Source organism: Elgaria multicarinata, chromosome 1 (assembly GCF_023053635.1).
Source record: "Elgaria multicarinata webbii isolate HBS135686 ecotype San Diego chromosome 1, rElgMul1.1.pri, whole genome shotgun sequence".
NCBI classification, from domain to species: Eukaryota; Metazoa; Chordata; class Lepidosauria; order Squamata; family Anguidae; genus Elgaria; species Elgaria multicarinata.
The window spans coordinates 211962085-211980378 of record NC_086171.1 but is presented as its reverse complement, the minus strand read 5'-3'; the positions used below and the strand labels follow the sequence as shown (position 1 = coordinate 211980378).

The following is an 18294-nucleotide window of genomic DNA, read 5'->3' as shown; positions in this document are numbered from 1 at the left end:
GGAGCCCTGTCCTCTTTTGTATGTGGTCACTCTAGCTATACCCCTGCAGCTTGAACGCTTGTGATGAAGAGGGAATTCCACCAGGTACTGCATGTGTACCAATGACACCTACTGAAATTACCTTTTCAACACAACTGTTAAAGATACAGGAGCCCTGCCCTCCTTTTCATAGGGTCACCCTAGGTTTTGCACTTGTATTGAGTGAAACTATGGTGACACTATGGAAAGGAGGACAGGGCTCCTGTATTTTTAACAGTTGTCTAGAAAAGGGAATTTCAGCAGGTTTCAGACACCTGCTGAAATCCCCTTTTCTATACAACTGTTAAAGATACAGGAGCCCTGTCCTCCTTGGTCACCCTAGCAAAACCGTGATGTCTGAATTGTGCCCTGGACACACACACAAATCGAAGCTTTCCCTAGCACAGAGATAAGTGCTGGTATATTGATCGCCTCATTCATAATAAGCCTGCTCCCACATGAAATGGAATCGCCACCCACGTTGTTCGGTTCAGGTCTGCCAAACAGGCGACTGGGCTTTTTTTACGGGCCTGAAGCCGAACTGAACCAAGAGAACATCAAGCAAAGCCGAACTAAACCATATCAAACATCTGACTCCGTGCGACGTTTTGATATGCGTTTCAATTGTAAGTCACAGAATACATCTATTCTCTTTGGTGCTTCTTTCCTCTAAGGAGGGAGAAGGCAAGATGGAAGAGCAGGGGAAAGGAAGATTAAAAAAAAGCCACAAGGGAACACACAGAGACCCAGCGATGAAAGAAGAATGGGCTTACTCCTGTGAATAGTTCCGCAAGGGGAATGAAGCTGTGCATTCTGCATTGCAAAGATCCCCCCTGAAAAGCCCACCAAATAATTAACTAAATAATGAAATGAAATAAATCAATATCACGCTCTTGATTGATCTGCATGGTTTGGAATATTTCCCAACAGCTCCCAAAGAATATGCACACACAGCGGAGAGGGTCAGGAGACGCTGCAAGATGGACGACTTCGGTTGCTTTGCAAATGACAGGCCCTTAGTTTAGTGGGGATTTGGTCTGTGGGGGGAAATCAATGTGCCCGCAGTCTTTCAAATCAACTGGATATTAGACGGGAGAAAAAACGTTTCGTCTTCATCCCAACCTGGATCGAAGAGATGGCCGGAAAGGCAAGAACCTCACAACGGAAGGTTGCAGGGCTCCTGCAAAGAAGTTGGCGTCTTGTTACACTTTGATCTAAACACACCTGGAGGGCACCGGGTTGGCGAAGTCAGCTCTAGACCGAGTTCTCCGTTCCTTCCCTGGCCAAGGTCTCCTGCTGCAGCTCTCTCAGCAAATGTTTTAAGGACTCCTGGCCTGGATCAAAGCCCTCCGCAGAGAGAACAATTGGGCAGTGTTTGTTAGCCCTGCAAGGGGTGTGATCGAAAAAAGACAACTTGACCTTTTCCTTCACCTTTCCGTCTGAAAAAACAACTTTGCAACCGCAACCTTTTGCTTCCTGATTCCCAGCCTCATGCTTCTCTTAGGTAAATATTATGACAACCATTTATTTATTTTTTTAGAAAAAAAGAAAGTAGAGAAGGCTTAAGACACTCAAATTAAATGTTACATAGTAGCACAAGCTCCAATAGTTATGCTAATTCTCTTTTTGCAAGGCTTCGTTAGAGCTTGGGTTCAGCCCCAGAACCTATTGTGCTGGGTCTCGGCTGTGGAATATGTGAATAATAAAAAGAACTCCTGCCACCGCCACCAAATATCACAACAAGCTCCCACGTATCTGGGATTAGACACCAGACTTTCCAGAGGAGATAATGCAGCTTCTGTCAGGTCCAAAGTGGTTCACAATCAAGGGTATACTGCTTCTGAATAGGGAAGTTCCATTTTTTGGCTATTATTGACAAATATGTTTAATTCTTTCTTCTAAAAGGTGTTGGGGGAAAGTAAAGCCAGCTAGACTAGCAGATAGCACTACATCTTATGGCAGAGGCATGCAACCTAGTGCCCTCTAGGTGTTTTGGACTACAACTCCCATAATCCCTGACCATTGATCATGCTGGGTGGGGTTTATGGGAGTTGTAAACCAAAACTTCTGGAGGGTACCAGGTTGTATTACTAGATTGTTTTATAGCAACTCTTCAAATACTTAAAAGGTTGTCACACAGAGGAGGGCCAGGATCTCTTCTCGATCCTCCCAGAGTACAGGACGCGGAATAACGGGCTCAAGTTAAAGGAAGCCGGATTCCAGCTGGACATCAGGAAAAACTTCCTGACTGTTAGAGCAGTACAACAATGGAACCAGTTACATAGGGAGGTTGTGGACTCTCTCACCCTAGAGGCCTTCAAGAGGCAGCTGGACAACCATCTGTCAGGGGTGCTTTAGGGCAGATTCCTGCATTGAGCAGGGGGTTGGACTCGATGGCCTTAGAGGCCCCTTCCAACTCTACTATTCTATGATGCTATGAACATCCTGAGTTCAGAATGTTCAGGTGAGCCCTGAACTCACCTGGTGGCCATGAGAGAATCTCTTTCCCATAATCTCAATTCCTTATCTGTAAAGTGGGAATAATACTGAGTTGAGTCATTGGGATCCTGCCAGGATGAATGAGATTAGGGAGTGTTGTTCGCCATTCTCCTCTGCCTTTAAGGCTAGGATGGGCTGTAGCTTCTAATGAATAACTGCCAAGTGTGTACACCACAGCAGGGCATGATTTAGGAAAGAGCTTTTCCCCATCAACACCTGCTACTTGGGAAAAAGCAGAAACCAGAGAAATAATTTAAGGTTCTAGCAAATGAAGTAAAACGGCTCTCAAACCCACTACTTTCCCCTGTCATGTTGATCAGGGATCCCTTGCATGTCAAGAGAGCCGTGTGGTGTAGTGGTTAGAGTGTTAGACTAGGGGCTGATCTACACTTAGAGCCCTTTCGAAAGGGGGAGGGGTGGTTCTGAGTTTTCCCGCTTCCAGGATCCACACTCACAAGGCACACGCGAGGGAAGTTTCCTGGGAGTAAAGGAGTGCCATTGCGGGAGGATGTGAGTCCCGTGATGGCGTTTCCGAAGGTGTATTGGGAGAAGCGGGTGGGACTGAACAGATGGGTACAGGGCAAAGATTTTTTTTAATACCTCCTTCGAGATGCACACCAGCGCAAATACATGAAAAAACCAGGGGGAATAGGTACTGTGTCAAAGATGCGCTCCTGCGCGTTGATACATTTGTGTTAAAAAAAAATTCACACAGTCAGCACCAAAACACGCCAATAGCCAATTGAAAATGGTGGCCGCACACGTCAGAAACCGCTGGACACGCCCCTGAAAGCGGGTTGGCTCTTCGCTGAGCCAGGTGCTCCTGCTGAACAGCAACAGCTTCGGGGAGGGGAGGCACACCAGCCGCGGACTTTGGGATCGTAGCGAGGGAGCCGAGAAAAACATGGCAAAAGCAGTCTGCGATATCCCAGGAAAACGGCGTGGTCGACCCTAGATCACCGTGGAAGTAGGTGAACATCATGTGGAGCGGTAGGGACGACCTTGATATTATTCCGGAATAAACGGCTGGTGTAGATTAAGCCTAGGACTGGGGTTTGAAGCCTCACTCCACCATGAAGCTTATTGGGCGATCTTGTCCCAATCTCTCAGCCTAACCTACCCCACAGGGTTGTTGTGAAGACAAAAGGGAGAAGGGAGAACTGTGTGTGCTACCCTGGACCTCTTAGAGCAGCCTTCCTCAACCTGGGGTGCTCCAGATGTGTTGGACTGCATCTCCTAGAATGGGGCATTCTGGGAGTTGTAGTCCAACACATCTGGAGCGCCCCAGGTTGAGGAAGGCTGTCTTAGAGGAAGGACAGGATAAAACTCATAAATAAAAGTGTCTAAGAACATAAGAAGAGCCGTGCTGTATCTTTAACAGTTGCATAGAAAAAGGAATTTCAGCAGGTGTCATTTGTATACATGCAGCCCCTGGTGAAATTCCCTCTTCATCACCACAGTGAAAGCTGCAGGAGCTATACTAGAGTGACCAGATACAAAAGAGGGCAGGGCTCCTGCAGCTTTAACTGTTGTGATGAAGAGGGAATGTCACCGGTTGCTGCATGCATACAAATGACACCTGGTGCAATTCCCTTTTCTATGCAACTGTTAAAGATACAAGAGCCTGGTCCTCCTTTCCATACGGTCACCCAAGCCTTACACAAGCCACTTATAACATATGGTCCCTTCCTCTTAAGGTTTTTCGGGATTGTTGCAATATTGTACATGAAGCGCTTTTAGCACTCCAGAAAAAAGAGCTCTTTAACAGCTTGGGCAATCAATTAATCAATCAGAATTTATTAGTCGACCAGCCTGAATACACACCAATCGGGAGACAAGTCAAAAGAGAACATATAGCACACATTATCAGGAACAATCCTAATTGCTAAGCATTAAACATCTAGCATTAACAATGTTTAAGAATCTGGCTACCAACAGAGTAACATTGACTCTATGAGGACAAAAACAAGCATCAATTCATCTGAAGAAGTGTTTTTATGAAAGGCTGCTGGTGGCTCTGATATAAGTGGAGTGGTGAATCTGCTCCGGGTTTCAGTCAGAACTCTAAAGAAGATATCCAAGGTGCTTTGGAATAATGGGCTCAAGTTAAAGGAAGCCAGATTCCAGCTGGACATCAGGAAAAACTTCCTGACTGTTAGAGCAGTACGACAATGGAACCAGTGACCTAGGGAGGTTGTGGGCTCTCCCACACTAGAGGCCTTCAAGAGGCAGCTGGACAACCATCTGTCAAGGATGCTTTAGTGTGGATTCCTGCATTGAGCAGGGGTTGGACTCTATGGCCTTGTTGGCCCCTTCCAGCTCTGCTTTTCTATGATTCTATGAAAGGATACTGAAACCCGGAGAAGATTCATCACCCCAGTGATATCAGAGCCATCAGCCTCCACTTTGAGCAGTTAAAGTGTTGTGGCTGAGCGCTTGAGCTGTGAACCAAGAATCATAAGAGTTGGAACAGTCTTCAAAGATCAACGCCCCGCCGATACGGACAATCTACTGCTACAGCATCCCTGACAGGTGGCCAATCTGCCTCTGTTTGAAAACCTTTGAGTCTCTCTTTCAAATCTCCTCCTAGTCACGAGAACCCACTTAAGTGGCCGTAGGCAAACCCACTGTCATTCATCCTCAGCTCCCAATCTGCAAGACGGAGATAACAACACTGACCTACCTTGCAGGGCTGTTGTCAGGGTTGTGGAGATAATACACGCAAGGCTAGCTCAAGCATTTTGCTGCCCTGGTTTAAAATTGAGTTTGTACCGCCACCAGCAGCAACATGCAAACATTTATGTATAATTATTAATGTATATGTTTTAAATGTATATGTTTTAAATTTCGTGATGCCGCCTTGAGGCCCAGCATTGAGCAAAAGGCGGGATATAAATAAATATAATAATAATAATAATAATAATAATAATAATAATAATAATAACAGCAACAACAACGGCATCCTACCCTTCTTCCAAGAAGCAGCATGCATGGCCTTCCACTCTACAATTTTATCCTCACAACAGCCCTGAGAAAAGGTGACTGGAACAACGCTACCACTGAGCTCCATAGCTAAGTGGAGATTCAAACCCAGATCACCTTGGCCATAGCTAGGTATTCTAGTCCAACGTTCCCCAACCTGGTGGCCTGCAAATGGGTTTGACTACAATTCCTCAGGCAGCCATGAGACACTGGGAGTTGTACTTCCAACACGTCTAGAGGGCACCAGGTTGGGCAAGGCTGCTGCAACCACTGCACTACCCTACAACGGCTCACAGTGCAGAGTTAGGGGGCGGAGCTATTGTTTCTGGTTCTATTATTTGGAGCCTTTCCCCTATTCCTTACAAGTTATAGAGAGGGATGAAAAACAGTGGAAGAATGCGCCCCCTCCCCACAATATGATGCTGATGATGTTGATAATGATAATAATAATAATAATAATAATAATAATAATAAATTTATTTCTTGCCCGCCTCTCCATTTTGATCAAGGCAGGGAACAACAATAAATGATAAAATACATAATACTCAATTAAAACATAATATACATTGTTAAAAACATCCTAAAAAACGTCCTAAAAACATTTTAAAAACATCCTAAAATTCCACTGGATAGGCCTACCGGAAGAGATAAGTCTTTATAGCTTTCTTGAATGCTAGTAGACTGTTCAGTTGACGAGTCTCCTCCGGCAGGCCATTCCACAGTCTGGGAGCAGCAGAAGAGAAGGTCCTCTGGGTAACAGTTGTTAATCTAGTTTTTGCTAGCTGAAGGAGATTCTAGAGGACCTGAGTGTGCGGGGCGGATTGTACGGGAGAAGGCGATCCCGCAGGTAGCCTGGACCCAACCCATGTAGGGCTTTAAAGGTGATGATAATAACACACCACATTCAAATGGGGCTTTAGTCTGTGCAAAGTACTTCATGTTCATTCAGGTAGTTATTGTGCCACAACTCCGAGTTGTGGCACAATAACTACCTCTGCAATTTTCACTTTCACAGTTGCAAACACTGATCAGAAACCCACTGCAAGCTCACTAAAAAGGGCTGGGGTGAATCTTGAGTGAGCGCCCTCCCCTCCACTACATCATACATAACCCGGAGCATAAGAAAGGTAATTAAAGGATGTTGAGGGATAACTGATCGACCCAATGAGATCTTTGGAATCCACCTCTAATGCCTTTGGTCCCTGGGAGTCTCTGAAGGAGATGTTGACATTTACTCTGGATTATTCAGTCTGGAAGGTTTAGGGTACATGGAAATGGCGCTTGCCCACATCTACCCACCCTCTAGGACCGGGACCGGTGCAACGGCATTTAAGAGGCTCAAGGGGAAACCCATTCCGAAACTTGTCCCATCAGAATTCAGTCCTGCTGCCTTCAAGGGGACGTGTTTATTAGTTAAAAATGCTGAGGAGGGGGTCTGCTAGGCACTGATACAGCAATATTCAGTCCTCATACTTGGCAGCAAACCCTGTTAAAATCAACAGCCATCACTTCCAAGTAAGACCATAACATAAGGACATAAAGAATGAATTTTAAACCTAAAAAATTTAAGATGTTGTGATTGTTATTTTATTTATTTATTTATTACATTTTTATAGCCGAAACTCTCTGGGCGGTACAATACAATTTTAATATTGTATTGGTTTTATATGCTCTTTTATCTAATTTTATGTATTATATTTTATTTAGTGTTGTTCCCCGCCTTGATTCAGAAGGAGAGGCGGGTAATAAATAAATAAATAAATAAATTATTATTATTATTATTATTATTATTATTATTATTAGAGCCATGCTGGATCAGACCAAGGGTCCATCTAATCCAGCATTCTCTGTTCACACAGTGGCCAACCAGCTGTCCACCATGGACCCACAAGCAGGACATGGTGCAACAACACACACCCCACCCATGTTCCCCAGCTTGCTGCCTCTGATAAGCCATCAGAACTAGTTGCCATTGATAGCTATGGCAAGGATCAGGTCGCAAGATTAATTAGGCACCCTGTTACCCTTCAGTCAACCTTCTCCAACCATATGCCTCCCAGATGTTTTAGATTGCAATTCCCATAATCCCTGATGCCTGTGCTGGCAGGGGCTGATGGGAGTTGTACTCCAAAACATCTGGAGGGCCCCAGGGTTGGGTAAGGCAGCTCTAAGTGGATTCAGGGCTATGCCTGTTAGATCTTTTCACCCTTTAAAAAACATTTCACTCGCTCTTGCTTTCTACGTTATATTACTCCATTTGGAAAACACTTCATACTTCACAGGGGAGTTAATTTAAACTACTGACTTGGCTAAAAGCCTGAAAGATACCAAGTAACTGCAAAGAAAACAGCATGTCAGACCATGTGCAGAGTGACGCTGAATAACCTCCACACATCAGGGTGTCTCCCGGACAGAGAAATGGCCTCCACCCAGGCAGGCTTAAACCACCGTACTTCTCATTTTTTTAAAAAATGAAATGTGTCCACTCCCCACCCAGCTCCCTCCCTCCCCAGTGCAACGGTTCCGTGTTAAACCTCCTCTCAGTTTTCCAGGAAAAGGCAGCCTCAGACACTCTCAGCTGATCCTACGCTTCTTTATTCAGGGGCAAGGACTCCTGGAGCCCAGCCGGACTTACTCCTACCTGAACATGCCCTGGGATGCAGCCTCTTTATTTCTCTATGACCATCCACCACCACCCTCGCCACAAAAAGTGCCCACAGCCGAAGTCCCGGGGCCCGACGTTGACCTCTGAGAGATCTGAACAAGAAGTCCAGAGTAACAGCGAGCATGTGCAGAGTGCTTCTTTCTCAGCACCGCAGCCCTCCACACCCAGTCGCGCGCCCCTTCCCTCCCTCCCTCCCTCCTCCCTGGACAACAGGCAAGGGCTGCCAGGTCAGACATCTTTTTAGAAAACCCAGCGCTCCGCAGCTCATGCATCTTTCCCGGGGGCTCTCTGCACACGACCATGTCCCCGTCGCCCAAGCCAGAGGGGCACGTTGGGAGCGACAGAGCTCCGGTTCCCCCTTAGGAAGTCCATCTAAGGCGTCCTTCTCGTTCACGCTGGCCGGCAGAAGAGGAAAAAATAGCTGACAACCCCTCCTGCCTGCCTTCGGTGCCTTGCTCTTCTCCCTCCCGGAGCCCTTGGCACCAGACAGGATGCGCGCCCCGCGTAACTTACAAAGGACCGCGGTGCTCTGCTGCGCGCCGAATATCTCCAGGGGAGAATAAACCGGAGACTCGTGGATCGGGGGCAGGCAGGGGCACCCCCCCCACTTGCCTCAAGCCGGACTCCGAAACCCACCATCCCCTCGCCCGAAGCAAGCACCGAAGCAGCATCGGCGCCTCCCTCCCTCCCTCTCTCTCACACACACACGCACACGCGCGCGCCCCTCTCCTTACCGTCCATCTCCTTGGCCTCGGTGCAGTTCATGGTCAGCGCCCGCTCATGTCCCCCTCCCGGGTTCGCCAAGGGGCTGCTGCCTTTGGAGCGCAATTCCGCGAACATCAAGCGCATGCGGCCGGAGGGGCGGCGCGAGCTGGCGGGTTCAGACGATCGCGCGTCGCCCGAGACGTCCGGCGGGGCGGCGCGGGGCGGCGGGGCGGGGCGCGCCCGCTGGCTCGTGCGGATGGGCGAAGCCCCACTTGGGCGAAGCGAGCCGCTGCCGCGCGTCCCGGGAGCCTTCTTCCTCCTCCTCCTCTCCTGCTGCTTTTGTCTCTCTCGCTCCTGCTCTCAAGTCACCCGACGATGCGCTCGGATCGGAGGAGGAAGAAGAAGATGCTCAAACACGCCCCTCGCCGCCGCCCGCATCCCCGCAAGGTCACCCGCGTCCTGCCAGCCTCCGCCTGCTTTGGCACCCGGGAGTCCAGCAGTGGGGTCGCCGCCGCCGCCGCCTTTGCTCACGCCCGCCTTAGGCCAGCCGGGGAGAGGCGGCGGCGGCGGCGGCGGCGACCGGGGCTGCTGCTCGCCGCTCCCGGCCCAAGCCAGAAGGTGGCCCCGAAAGGGCCAGGGGTTAGAGCGGGGCGGCGCTGGAGCTGGCCGGGCGGGCAGGGAAAGCGGGGAGCGCCGGAGCGGGCCTGGAAGCAGCCGGAAAGCCAGCCAGCCAGCCAGCCAGCGAGCGAGCGCGCCTCCGTCCCTGCCGGTCTCCCCCGTCCTGACGGCGGTTTGTAGCGCGGCTGGCCGGGGGGTGGGGAGGGGTGGGGTGGGGGCGCTTCCCTCCTCCCGCCGCTCACGGGGGGGTGCAGGCGCGGGCGACCGATCGATCACGCCCCCTCCCTTCCTCCCTCCGCCTTGTGGGCTTTTCCCCGGCGGCCACCGCCCTTGCCGGGGCTTCCGCGCGCCCCGATCCGCCTGACCCCGCCTCGCCCTTCCCTGCCTCTCGTGGGGCAGGTTTGGCCCGCTCCGCATCTAGGGCGGGACGGCGCCTTCCGGTCGCTTTGGGCTGCTGCCGCCGCCGCCGCCTTCCACGATGCCAAACCCTGTGTCTGTTTGTTTACCCGGGAAGCAATCCCAGAGTCCAGTGGGTCTTACGCCCGAGTAAGGTGCGCAGCGTTAGGGCAGCAGCCCTAGTCGCACTTACCTGGGAGTAAGCCCCAGGTAAGGGTCTCCATACTTGGGTTTTTATTTCACGAGTGTCCGGTTTTGCTCAGGTGGCAAGCCAGCTTGGGATACTTCAGAGGGGCAGGGTATAAATGCCATCAATCAATCAATCAATATATTTATTGAGACCAGGGTGGAGCCACCTTTGATTTACCTCTCCACCTCTCCAACTTATTTATTTATTTATTTATTTATTTATTACATTTCTACACCGCCCAATAGCCGGAGCTCTCTGGGCGGTTCACAAAAATATGGGACCCACTTTTGGTTTTATTTTATTTTCGTACCAAATGCCAACTTCTCTCCCTCCCCCAATCACTTTTGCTCCTTCGTCTCTTTGTCCTTTGTTTCCTTCTTGTCTTTTCTACTACCCTTGGTCTGATCCGGCATGGCACTTGCTATGTTCTTACTCTGCCCCTTCTATCCTCCCTGGTTATTGTTCTCTTTCTCCGATTGATGATGGTGATTATTTATTTTGTTGAGGGTACAACACTTCCAGTAAATATGGTGCTTTAGCATGCTGGTACAAAAGACAGGCCCGCCTGCTCTTAGGGCCCTTGACAGCGAGGGAGACAAGGGAAGTAAGAGAGAGAAACGGGTGCAGGGACAAAGGCAGCCAGAGATGAATAATGAACAAATACAGTCAGAAGTACACACGGTGGGTTGCAGTTGGAGTCTGCAGCCTTTCCCGAACCTTGAGTCCCCAAATGCTGTTGTAGTACAACTTCCATTGTCTACACAGCTAGCACAGGGATGGTGGGATTTATTTATTTATTATTTATTATTGCGTTTATATCCCGCTTTTTTTCCTCCAAGGAACCCAAGATGGCGTACATAACCCTCCTCCTCCACTCCGTTTTATCCTCACAACAACAACCCTGTGAGGTGGGTTGGGCTGAGAGTCTGTGACTGGCCCAAAGTCACCCAGTGAGTTTCCATGGCTGAGTGGGGACTAGAACCCGGATCTCCCGATTCCCAGTGCAACACTTTAAAAAACAGCAGGGAGCCACTGCTTTCACGAGAAGAAAAACAAGTCACAACAGTACCTGTTTTATTTATGTATTTATTTAAACGATTTCTAGGCTGGCTTTCTGGGTAGGCAGCCTCCCAAGGCGGTTTACAACATTACAACTCATATAATTAAAAGCCTGATACAATAATAAGGGAGCAAACATCCGTAAAACAACAAACACTTTCCATAAAACATTACTAGTAAAACCCTACGGCATAATTGCAGCTACAGAGAAGAATAGTCTGGTAAAACACAGTCAGGGAAAGGCTAGTATAAACAAGTAAGTGTTCAAGGTCTTCCAAAATGCCTACAAAGTTGGGCCCGGCAGACCCGTGATGTCAACCTGCTCCAGAGGTGTGGGGCCGCTGCAGAAAAGGAACTGTCTTCTGTTCTTGACCTGTTCGTGACCTGTTCAGAAGTGGGCAAGTGATAAGAACCCCTCTTGCTGAACTTAAAAGTGTGAGCCAGCTGATATGGGTGAAGGTGGTCCTTCAATAATTTTGTCCCAAACTGTTTAAGGTTTTATAGGTACAAACTGTCACTTTAAATAGAGAGCTTTGGCTATTGGGCAGTATAAAAATGCAATAAATAAATAAATAGGTCTTGGAAACGTTAAGTCTTGTGAGTTTCTTACTTGTTTTTTCTAGCCAGGTTATTATTATTATTTATTACATTTACATACTGCCCCATGGCCGAGGCTCTCTGGGCGGTTTACAAAAATTAAAAACTGAACATTAAAAAGAAATGTACAAAATTTAAAAGCATAAAATACAAACAAAAACACAATATCCATTTAAAAACAACTATTCTGGGGTTAGTTAAAAAAAACTCAGCATATGCTGTTAAAGGCCTGGGAGAAGAGAAAAATCTTGACCTGGCGCCGAAAAGGTAACAATGTTGGTGCCAGGCGAGCCTCGTCGAGAAATTCATTCCATAATTGAGGGGCCACCACTGAGAAGGCCCTCTCCCTTGTTGCTATCCTCCGAGCTTCCCTCGGAGTAGGCACCCGGAGGAGGACCTTAGATGTTGAGCGTAGTGTACGGTAGGTTCATGTCGGGAGAGGCGTTCCATCAGGTATTGTGGTTGCAAGCCGTGTAAGGCTTTATAGGTTAAAACCTGCATCTTGAATTGGAAACATACAGGCAGCCAATGCAAGCGGACCAGAGTCGGTCTTATATGCTCGAACCTTCTGGTTCCAGTTATCAATCTGGCCGCTGCATTTTGCACAAGCTGCAGCTTCTGAGCCATCTTCAAAGGCAGCCCCACATAGAACACATTGCAGTTAATCTAATTTGGAGGTTACCAGAGCATAGACAGGTTATCCCTGTCCAGATACACGGGTGTACCTGGGCCACCAACCAAAGACGGTAGAAGGCACTCCGTGCCACTGAGGCCACTTGGGCCTCAAGTGACAGAGATGGTTCTAGGAGAACCCCCAAGCTACGAACCTGCACCTTCAGGGGAAGTGCCACACCATCCAGAACAGGTTGAACATCCACTGTCCAGTCAGGGGAAGCACCCGCTAACAGCATTTCAGTCTTGTCTGGATTGAGTTTCAGTTTATTAGGCCTCATCCAGTCCATTGTTGCAGCCAGGCACTGGTTCAGCACCTCCACAACCTCACCTGTCGAAGATGAAAAGGAGAAATAGAGCTGTGTGTCATCAACGTACTGATGACAACACACTCCAAAACGCCGAATGACCGCACCCAATGGTTTCATGTTAATGTTAAACAGCATGGGGGACAAGACTGACCCCTGCGGAACCCCATACTGGAGAATCCACGGGGCCGCGCAATGCTCCCCAAGCACCACCTTCTGGAGCCGACTCACCAAGTAGGAGCAGAACCACTGCAATGCAATACCTCCCACTCCCAACTCAGCCAGACGCTCCAGAAGGATACCATGGTTGATGGTATCAAAAGCCACTGAGAGATCAAGGAGAATCAACGGAGTCACACTCCCCCTGTCTTTCTCCTGACATAGGGCGAAAGTAGGTCATACAGGGCGACCAAGGCTGTTTCCGTGCCAAAACCAGGCCTGAAACCCGACTGAAATGGATCCAGATAATCAGTCTCATCCAAGAGTGTCTGGAGCTGGCCCACAACCACCTGCTCAGGGACCTTGCCCAGGAATGGAACATTTGCCACCGGCCTGTAGTTACTAAGATTTTCCAGGTCCAGGGAAGATTTCTTCAGAAGTGGTCTCACTACCGCCTCTTTCAGACAGTCTGGGACTACTCCCTCGTAGAGAGGCATTAATCACTTCCTTGGCCCAGCCGGCTGCTCCATCCCTACCAGCTTTAATTAGCCAAGAGGGGCAAGGATCCAATACAGAGGTGGTTGCACGAACCTGTCCAAGCACCTTGTCAACATCCTGGAGCTGTACCAACTGAAACTCATCCAAGAAAACTGGATAAGGCTGTGCTCTGGTTTGAATTCGGGTCTGAAATCTAGGTCCCAGTAATTTCCAGGATTCTGGAGGAGCAGCGAGATAAGAACGTAAGAAGAGCCATGCTGGATCAGACCAAGGGTCCATCTAGTCCAGCACTCTGTTCACACAGTGGCCAACCAGCCATCGGCCAGGGATGAACAAGCAGGACATGGTGCAACAGCACCCTCCCACCCATGTTCCCCAGCAACTGGTGCACACAGGCTTACTGCCTCGAATACTGGAGGTAGCACCCAACCATCAGGGCTAGTAGCCATGGATAGCCATTGCCTCCAGGAATTTATCCAAACCCCTTTTAAAGCCATCCAAATCGGTGGCCATCACCACGTCTTGTGGTAGTGAGATGAATCTCTAGAGCAGTCTTCCTCAACTAGGGCACCCACTCACTGTGTTGGGCCATAACTCCCATCCTCCCCAGTCAGTGGGCTTGCTGGGGATGATGGGTGTTGCAGTCCACACACCACAGGAGGGTGCAGGGGAACATGGTCTGGTGATGGTACCACACATCATTCAATACATTTTGATGCGCATCAGAAGATCCTCAGCGTGGAAAATCCAAACGAGCACATCCTCTAATTAACAGGGCACGATGCTCCTGCACAAGCCCTAATGGGAATGATGGGGAGCTGGGGAGGAACACCAATGTCCAAGTGCCCCATGGAATGGAACCACCTCCCACATACACCAGTTGCTGGGGAACATGGGTGGGAGGGATATATTTGGGGATCTTGTAGAGAGAGTTAAAAACAACAACAACACCTGGTTCCTTGTTTTGTTGTTGCTCTTGTTAAAACATTTAGTCACAAGCTCTTGTAGATCTATGTCAAATCACCCTGGGATCTGTCAGTCAATTCCAATCTACTTTCTGTCTGTCCCATAGAATCATAGAATAGCAGAGTTGGAAGGGGCCTACAAGGCCATCGAGTCCAACCCCCTGCTCAATGCAGGAATCCACCCTAAAGCATTCCTGACAGATGGTTGTCCAGCTGCCTCTTGAAGGCCTCTAGTGTGGGAGAGCCCACAACCTCCCTAGGGAACTGATTCCATTGTCGTACTGCTCTAACAGTCAGGAAGTTTTTCCTGATGTCCAGCTGGAATCTGGCTTCCTTTAATTTGAGCCCGTTATTCTGTGTCCTGCACTCTGGGAGGATCGAGAAGAGATCCTGGCCCTCCTCTGTGTGACAACCTTTTAAGTATTTGAAGAGTGCGATCCTGTCTCCCCTCAATCTTCTCTTCTCCAGGCTAAACATGCCCAGTTCTTTCAGTCTCTCTTCATAGGGCTTTGTTTCCAGACCCCTGATCATCCTGGTTGATCCCTGATCTAAATGATTGATTAAAACCTTTAGTTAAACATCTCTCCTTCTGCCTCTTGATGGGCTGTATCCAAAGTTAGTGCTTCTTAGATGAGATCCATTAAAAAGAATGGGAGTTAAGTGAGACTGGCATTGGGTGCAAATGTATGCTTTGTCAGTTACTTATTATATATATACAATTTTTGTGTGTGTGGTTTGCTGACTGCATCCTGCGCGAACCTACTGCCTATTTCAATGCAGCACCGTTTTGCTGCTTTTAGATACACACCAGCACGTATAAAGGATTGCTTTGGAGAGAGAACCTGAGAAAAAACCAAAACTGGGCCAACCAAAGAGGTCTCCAAATTGTTAATGCTGCTGAGTACAGTGCTGAGTCTCTAGAATCACTGTCCAGTGTGTTAATGACCCATTCCGTCTCCACTTGTGCTTCATTGAATGCGCCATGCGTGGACGAGAGTGCCGATAATGAAAATACAATGCCAGCACTGAATGGCTCCCAGCGTGCAAGAATATTGCAACGGTCTTTTATGAAAACCCATAAACAGCAGTAGAACTCGGTGTGGGATGTGAAATATTATGACTTCTGCTGCCCATAAAAATGAAATGATTGTGGCATTCCCATATATCTGAACATGGAATTGCTCCAGTCACTGGTTCACATGCCACAGCTAACCTGGAGTCTATCCAACCTATGGGTTGTTGAATTCTGGGTTGTCGTGATATGTGAACCCAGCCTTACTAACAAACTCTGGTTTATTAACCAGGGACAACCCAGAAAGAGAACCATGGTGTGTTGTTGGGTTGTTTGTTGTTTAAACAACTCTAGGTTGTTTAAACGTTGTTATGTGTGAACCCAGTACTCTGGGTTACTCATGGTTGTTTTGCCAGGCTACAGAGATAGGCAAGAATGTAAAAAACAACAAAAATCTATGCTACATGATGGTGCTATATAAATAAATAAATAAATAAATAAATAAATAAATAAATAAATAAATAATAATAATTTGGGGTTCAGGGATGGAGTGGGCAAAGGAAGAGGGAAACAACCCAGGGATTGAAAATACAAACTTTTGGTTAGTTTGATCATCTGCCATACAAACCCTGGGTAGGCAACAACAAACCTTGGGTTAAATAAACCATGGGTTAGTGTTATGTGCAAACCAACTCATAGATGAAAGAAGGGCTGGGGGTCCAGTTTTAACAGCAAAACAGGTGCATGTCTGAAGGGTGCCAAAGAGTCTTTTCTACCCATGTCTTGCATCACCGCAGGTATTATCCACAACTGTTGTTTCTGCAGCTGGGGTCACTTCTTTATCACAACTCAACTGAGGAGAAATGTGCCATAAACAACCATCTCCATCAAAAGTCACCTTGCTTTGGTTCCAGTGAATGCTATGTGGTGCCCCCCTCTCTGTGCTAGGTCTGGTGAGGAGACAGCAGGTCGGGGATGAGATTTTGTACCACCTATCCTGATGAAGAGTTCTGGAGAACTCAAAAGCTTGCACATTTTTGTGGAATTTTAGTTGGTCCTAATAAAGGTACTGCCCAGCTGTGGGTTTTGGATTCCCCTCTCCCTCATGGACCTTTTATCTTTAGGAGTTTGTTTGAGATCTACTGACTTCCCTTCAGAGTGGGGAATTTGTCATGGTGGGAGGTCACACTCAGCCCTCCCTCTGTGCCCCCTTACTATGATATTTAAGACAGCCTGCCTCCAGCCTGTCTGCCTCAGTCTCCCTTCAGCACACTGGTCTCCAAGGTATCTGCCTACCCTCATGCCTGACCGTTTAGCAGTCATTAAGGCAGTGGTTCCCAAAGTGGCCGGTACTGCCCCCTTGGGGGCGGTGGGATTGCATAGGGGGGCGTTAAGAGGCAAGGGGGTGGCAGGGGGGCGCTCGAGGTGGCCTTTTACGAGAAGCACCTCTCCAGAAGGTCTTAAAGCCCAGGGACATTTTTATGGGAGAAGGTAGTTTGGTCCCAAGCCATATAGGGGAAGAATCCACACATGTATTAATACCGTTTAAGAAGAGTCCTTTTAACGGTGAATTGAAATGTTTCAAAAGCACCAAAATGCTAATGAAGAGACATACCCTGCTTGGTGTGCCCCGCCATGCTGGCTGCAAAACAGAGGCATTTACTCTCTTTACCCTCCCTCCCTCAGCAAGCCTGCGGCGGGTGCTTTGGATTTTGAATAAATATTCAATTAATAGTTACTGGTTTGAATTTTATTGTTATTATCTTCCTTAGTGGGTCGTTGAAAACTGCTATTCTGAATAATGATTTTTATAGGGTAGGGTAGGGGGCAGTGGGCATGAGTTTGTGGAACCAAGGGGGCGGTGACCTGAAAAAGTTTGGGAACCACTACATTAAGGGATCTAATGAGCCATTTACCAGACAACTTTGTGCTGCTTCTAAAATGCACTGGAGTTAGTTGAATAGTTCTAAAATGTGATGAAATGCACCACACCACATCCTTCTTTAAGGACCCCTCTTTCGTCCTTGTAGCCCCAGACATTTACTTCCATATTTATTTTATTTATTTATTTATTACATTTCTATACCGCCCAATAGCCGGAGCTCTCTGGGCGGTTCACAAAAATTAAAACCATTCGAAGTATAAAACAACAGTATAAAACTATAATATAAAATACAATATAAAAGCTCAACCAGATCAAAACAGCAGCAATGCAAAATTACAAATTTAAAACACCAAGTTAAAATTTATTTATAGACTGGGAGAATAAAAATGCTGGGAGAATAAAAAGGTCTTCACCTGGCATCTAAAAGCATATAATGTAGGTGCCAAGCAAACCTCCTTAGGGAGCTCATTCCACAGCCGGGGTGCCACAGCAGAGAAGGCCCTGCTCCTGGTAGCCACCTGCCTCACTTCCTTTGGCAGGGGCTCGCGGAAAAGGACCCCTGAGGATGACCTTAGGGTCCGGGAAGGTACATATTATTCTGCCTGCTTTGGGAGCAGATGCAATCATGTTTTTTTTTTAACCCCCTGGCCAGCAAAAGGTAAGAACACTTGTTAGTCATTTATATTCACCGAGTTTTGTGATCGGCTTTTAACTCTTCTGTATAACTGAAGAAACAGTAGTGCAAAGGCCTGTGAAAATGAATCAAGTGTATGCCAAGGCAGTACAACAACAAGAAGAAAAACCTCTACTCCAATTCAGAACAATCAAAAAGCCAGAGTAATGAACTCTCGTAATGGCTATTGATGATCTTATCAGCATGCGACGTACACCGTAGGCCACAGAAGGCGAATAACCTCATCACTTCTATGACAGCTTGCAGTAGCTAAACAGAACAGCCAACAGAAATATACGTGATGAGGAGAGAATGCCAACATGTGTAGAGGTGAGCATGTTGCCACCAGTGACCTTCAGCAGGGGCAACAGTTGTCTCTGTCCTCACAACCGC

At 47.9% G+C, this 18294-nt stretch overlaps 1 protein-coding gene across 2 annotated transcripts in view; it reads right to left on the bottom strand.

The window, feature by feature from the left end:
- The window catches only part of SAMD10 (sterile alpha motif domain containing 10), a 73620-nt gene extending 64613 nt beyond the window's left edge, over nt 1-9007 (bottom strand). For both annotated transcript variants that reach the window (XM_063147429.1, XM_063147430.1), the window contains exon 1: nt 8899-9007. In XM_063147429.1, coding sequence (XP_063003499.1) covers nt 8899-9004 — 106 coding nt within the window. In that variant the 5' untranslated portion in view covers nt 9005-9007. The remainder of the gene's footprint in view (nt 1-8898) is intronic.
- Between the last annotated feature and the right edge of the window lie 9287 nt (nt 9008-18294).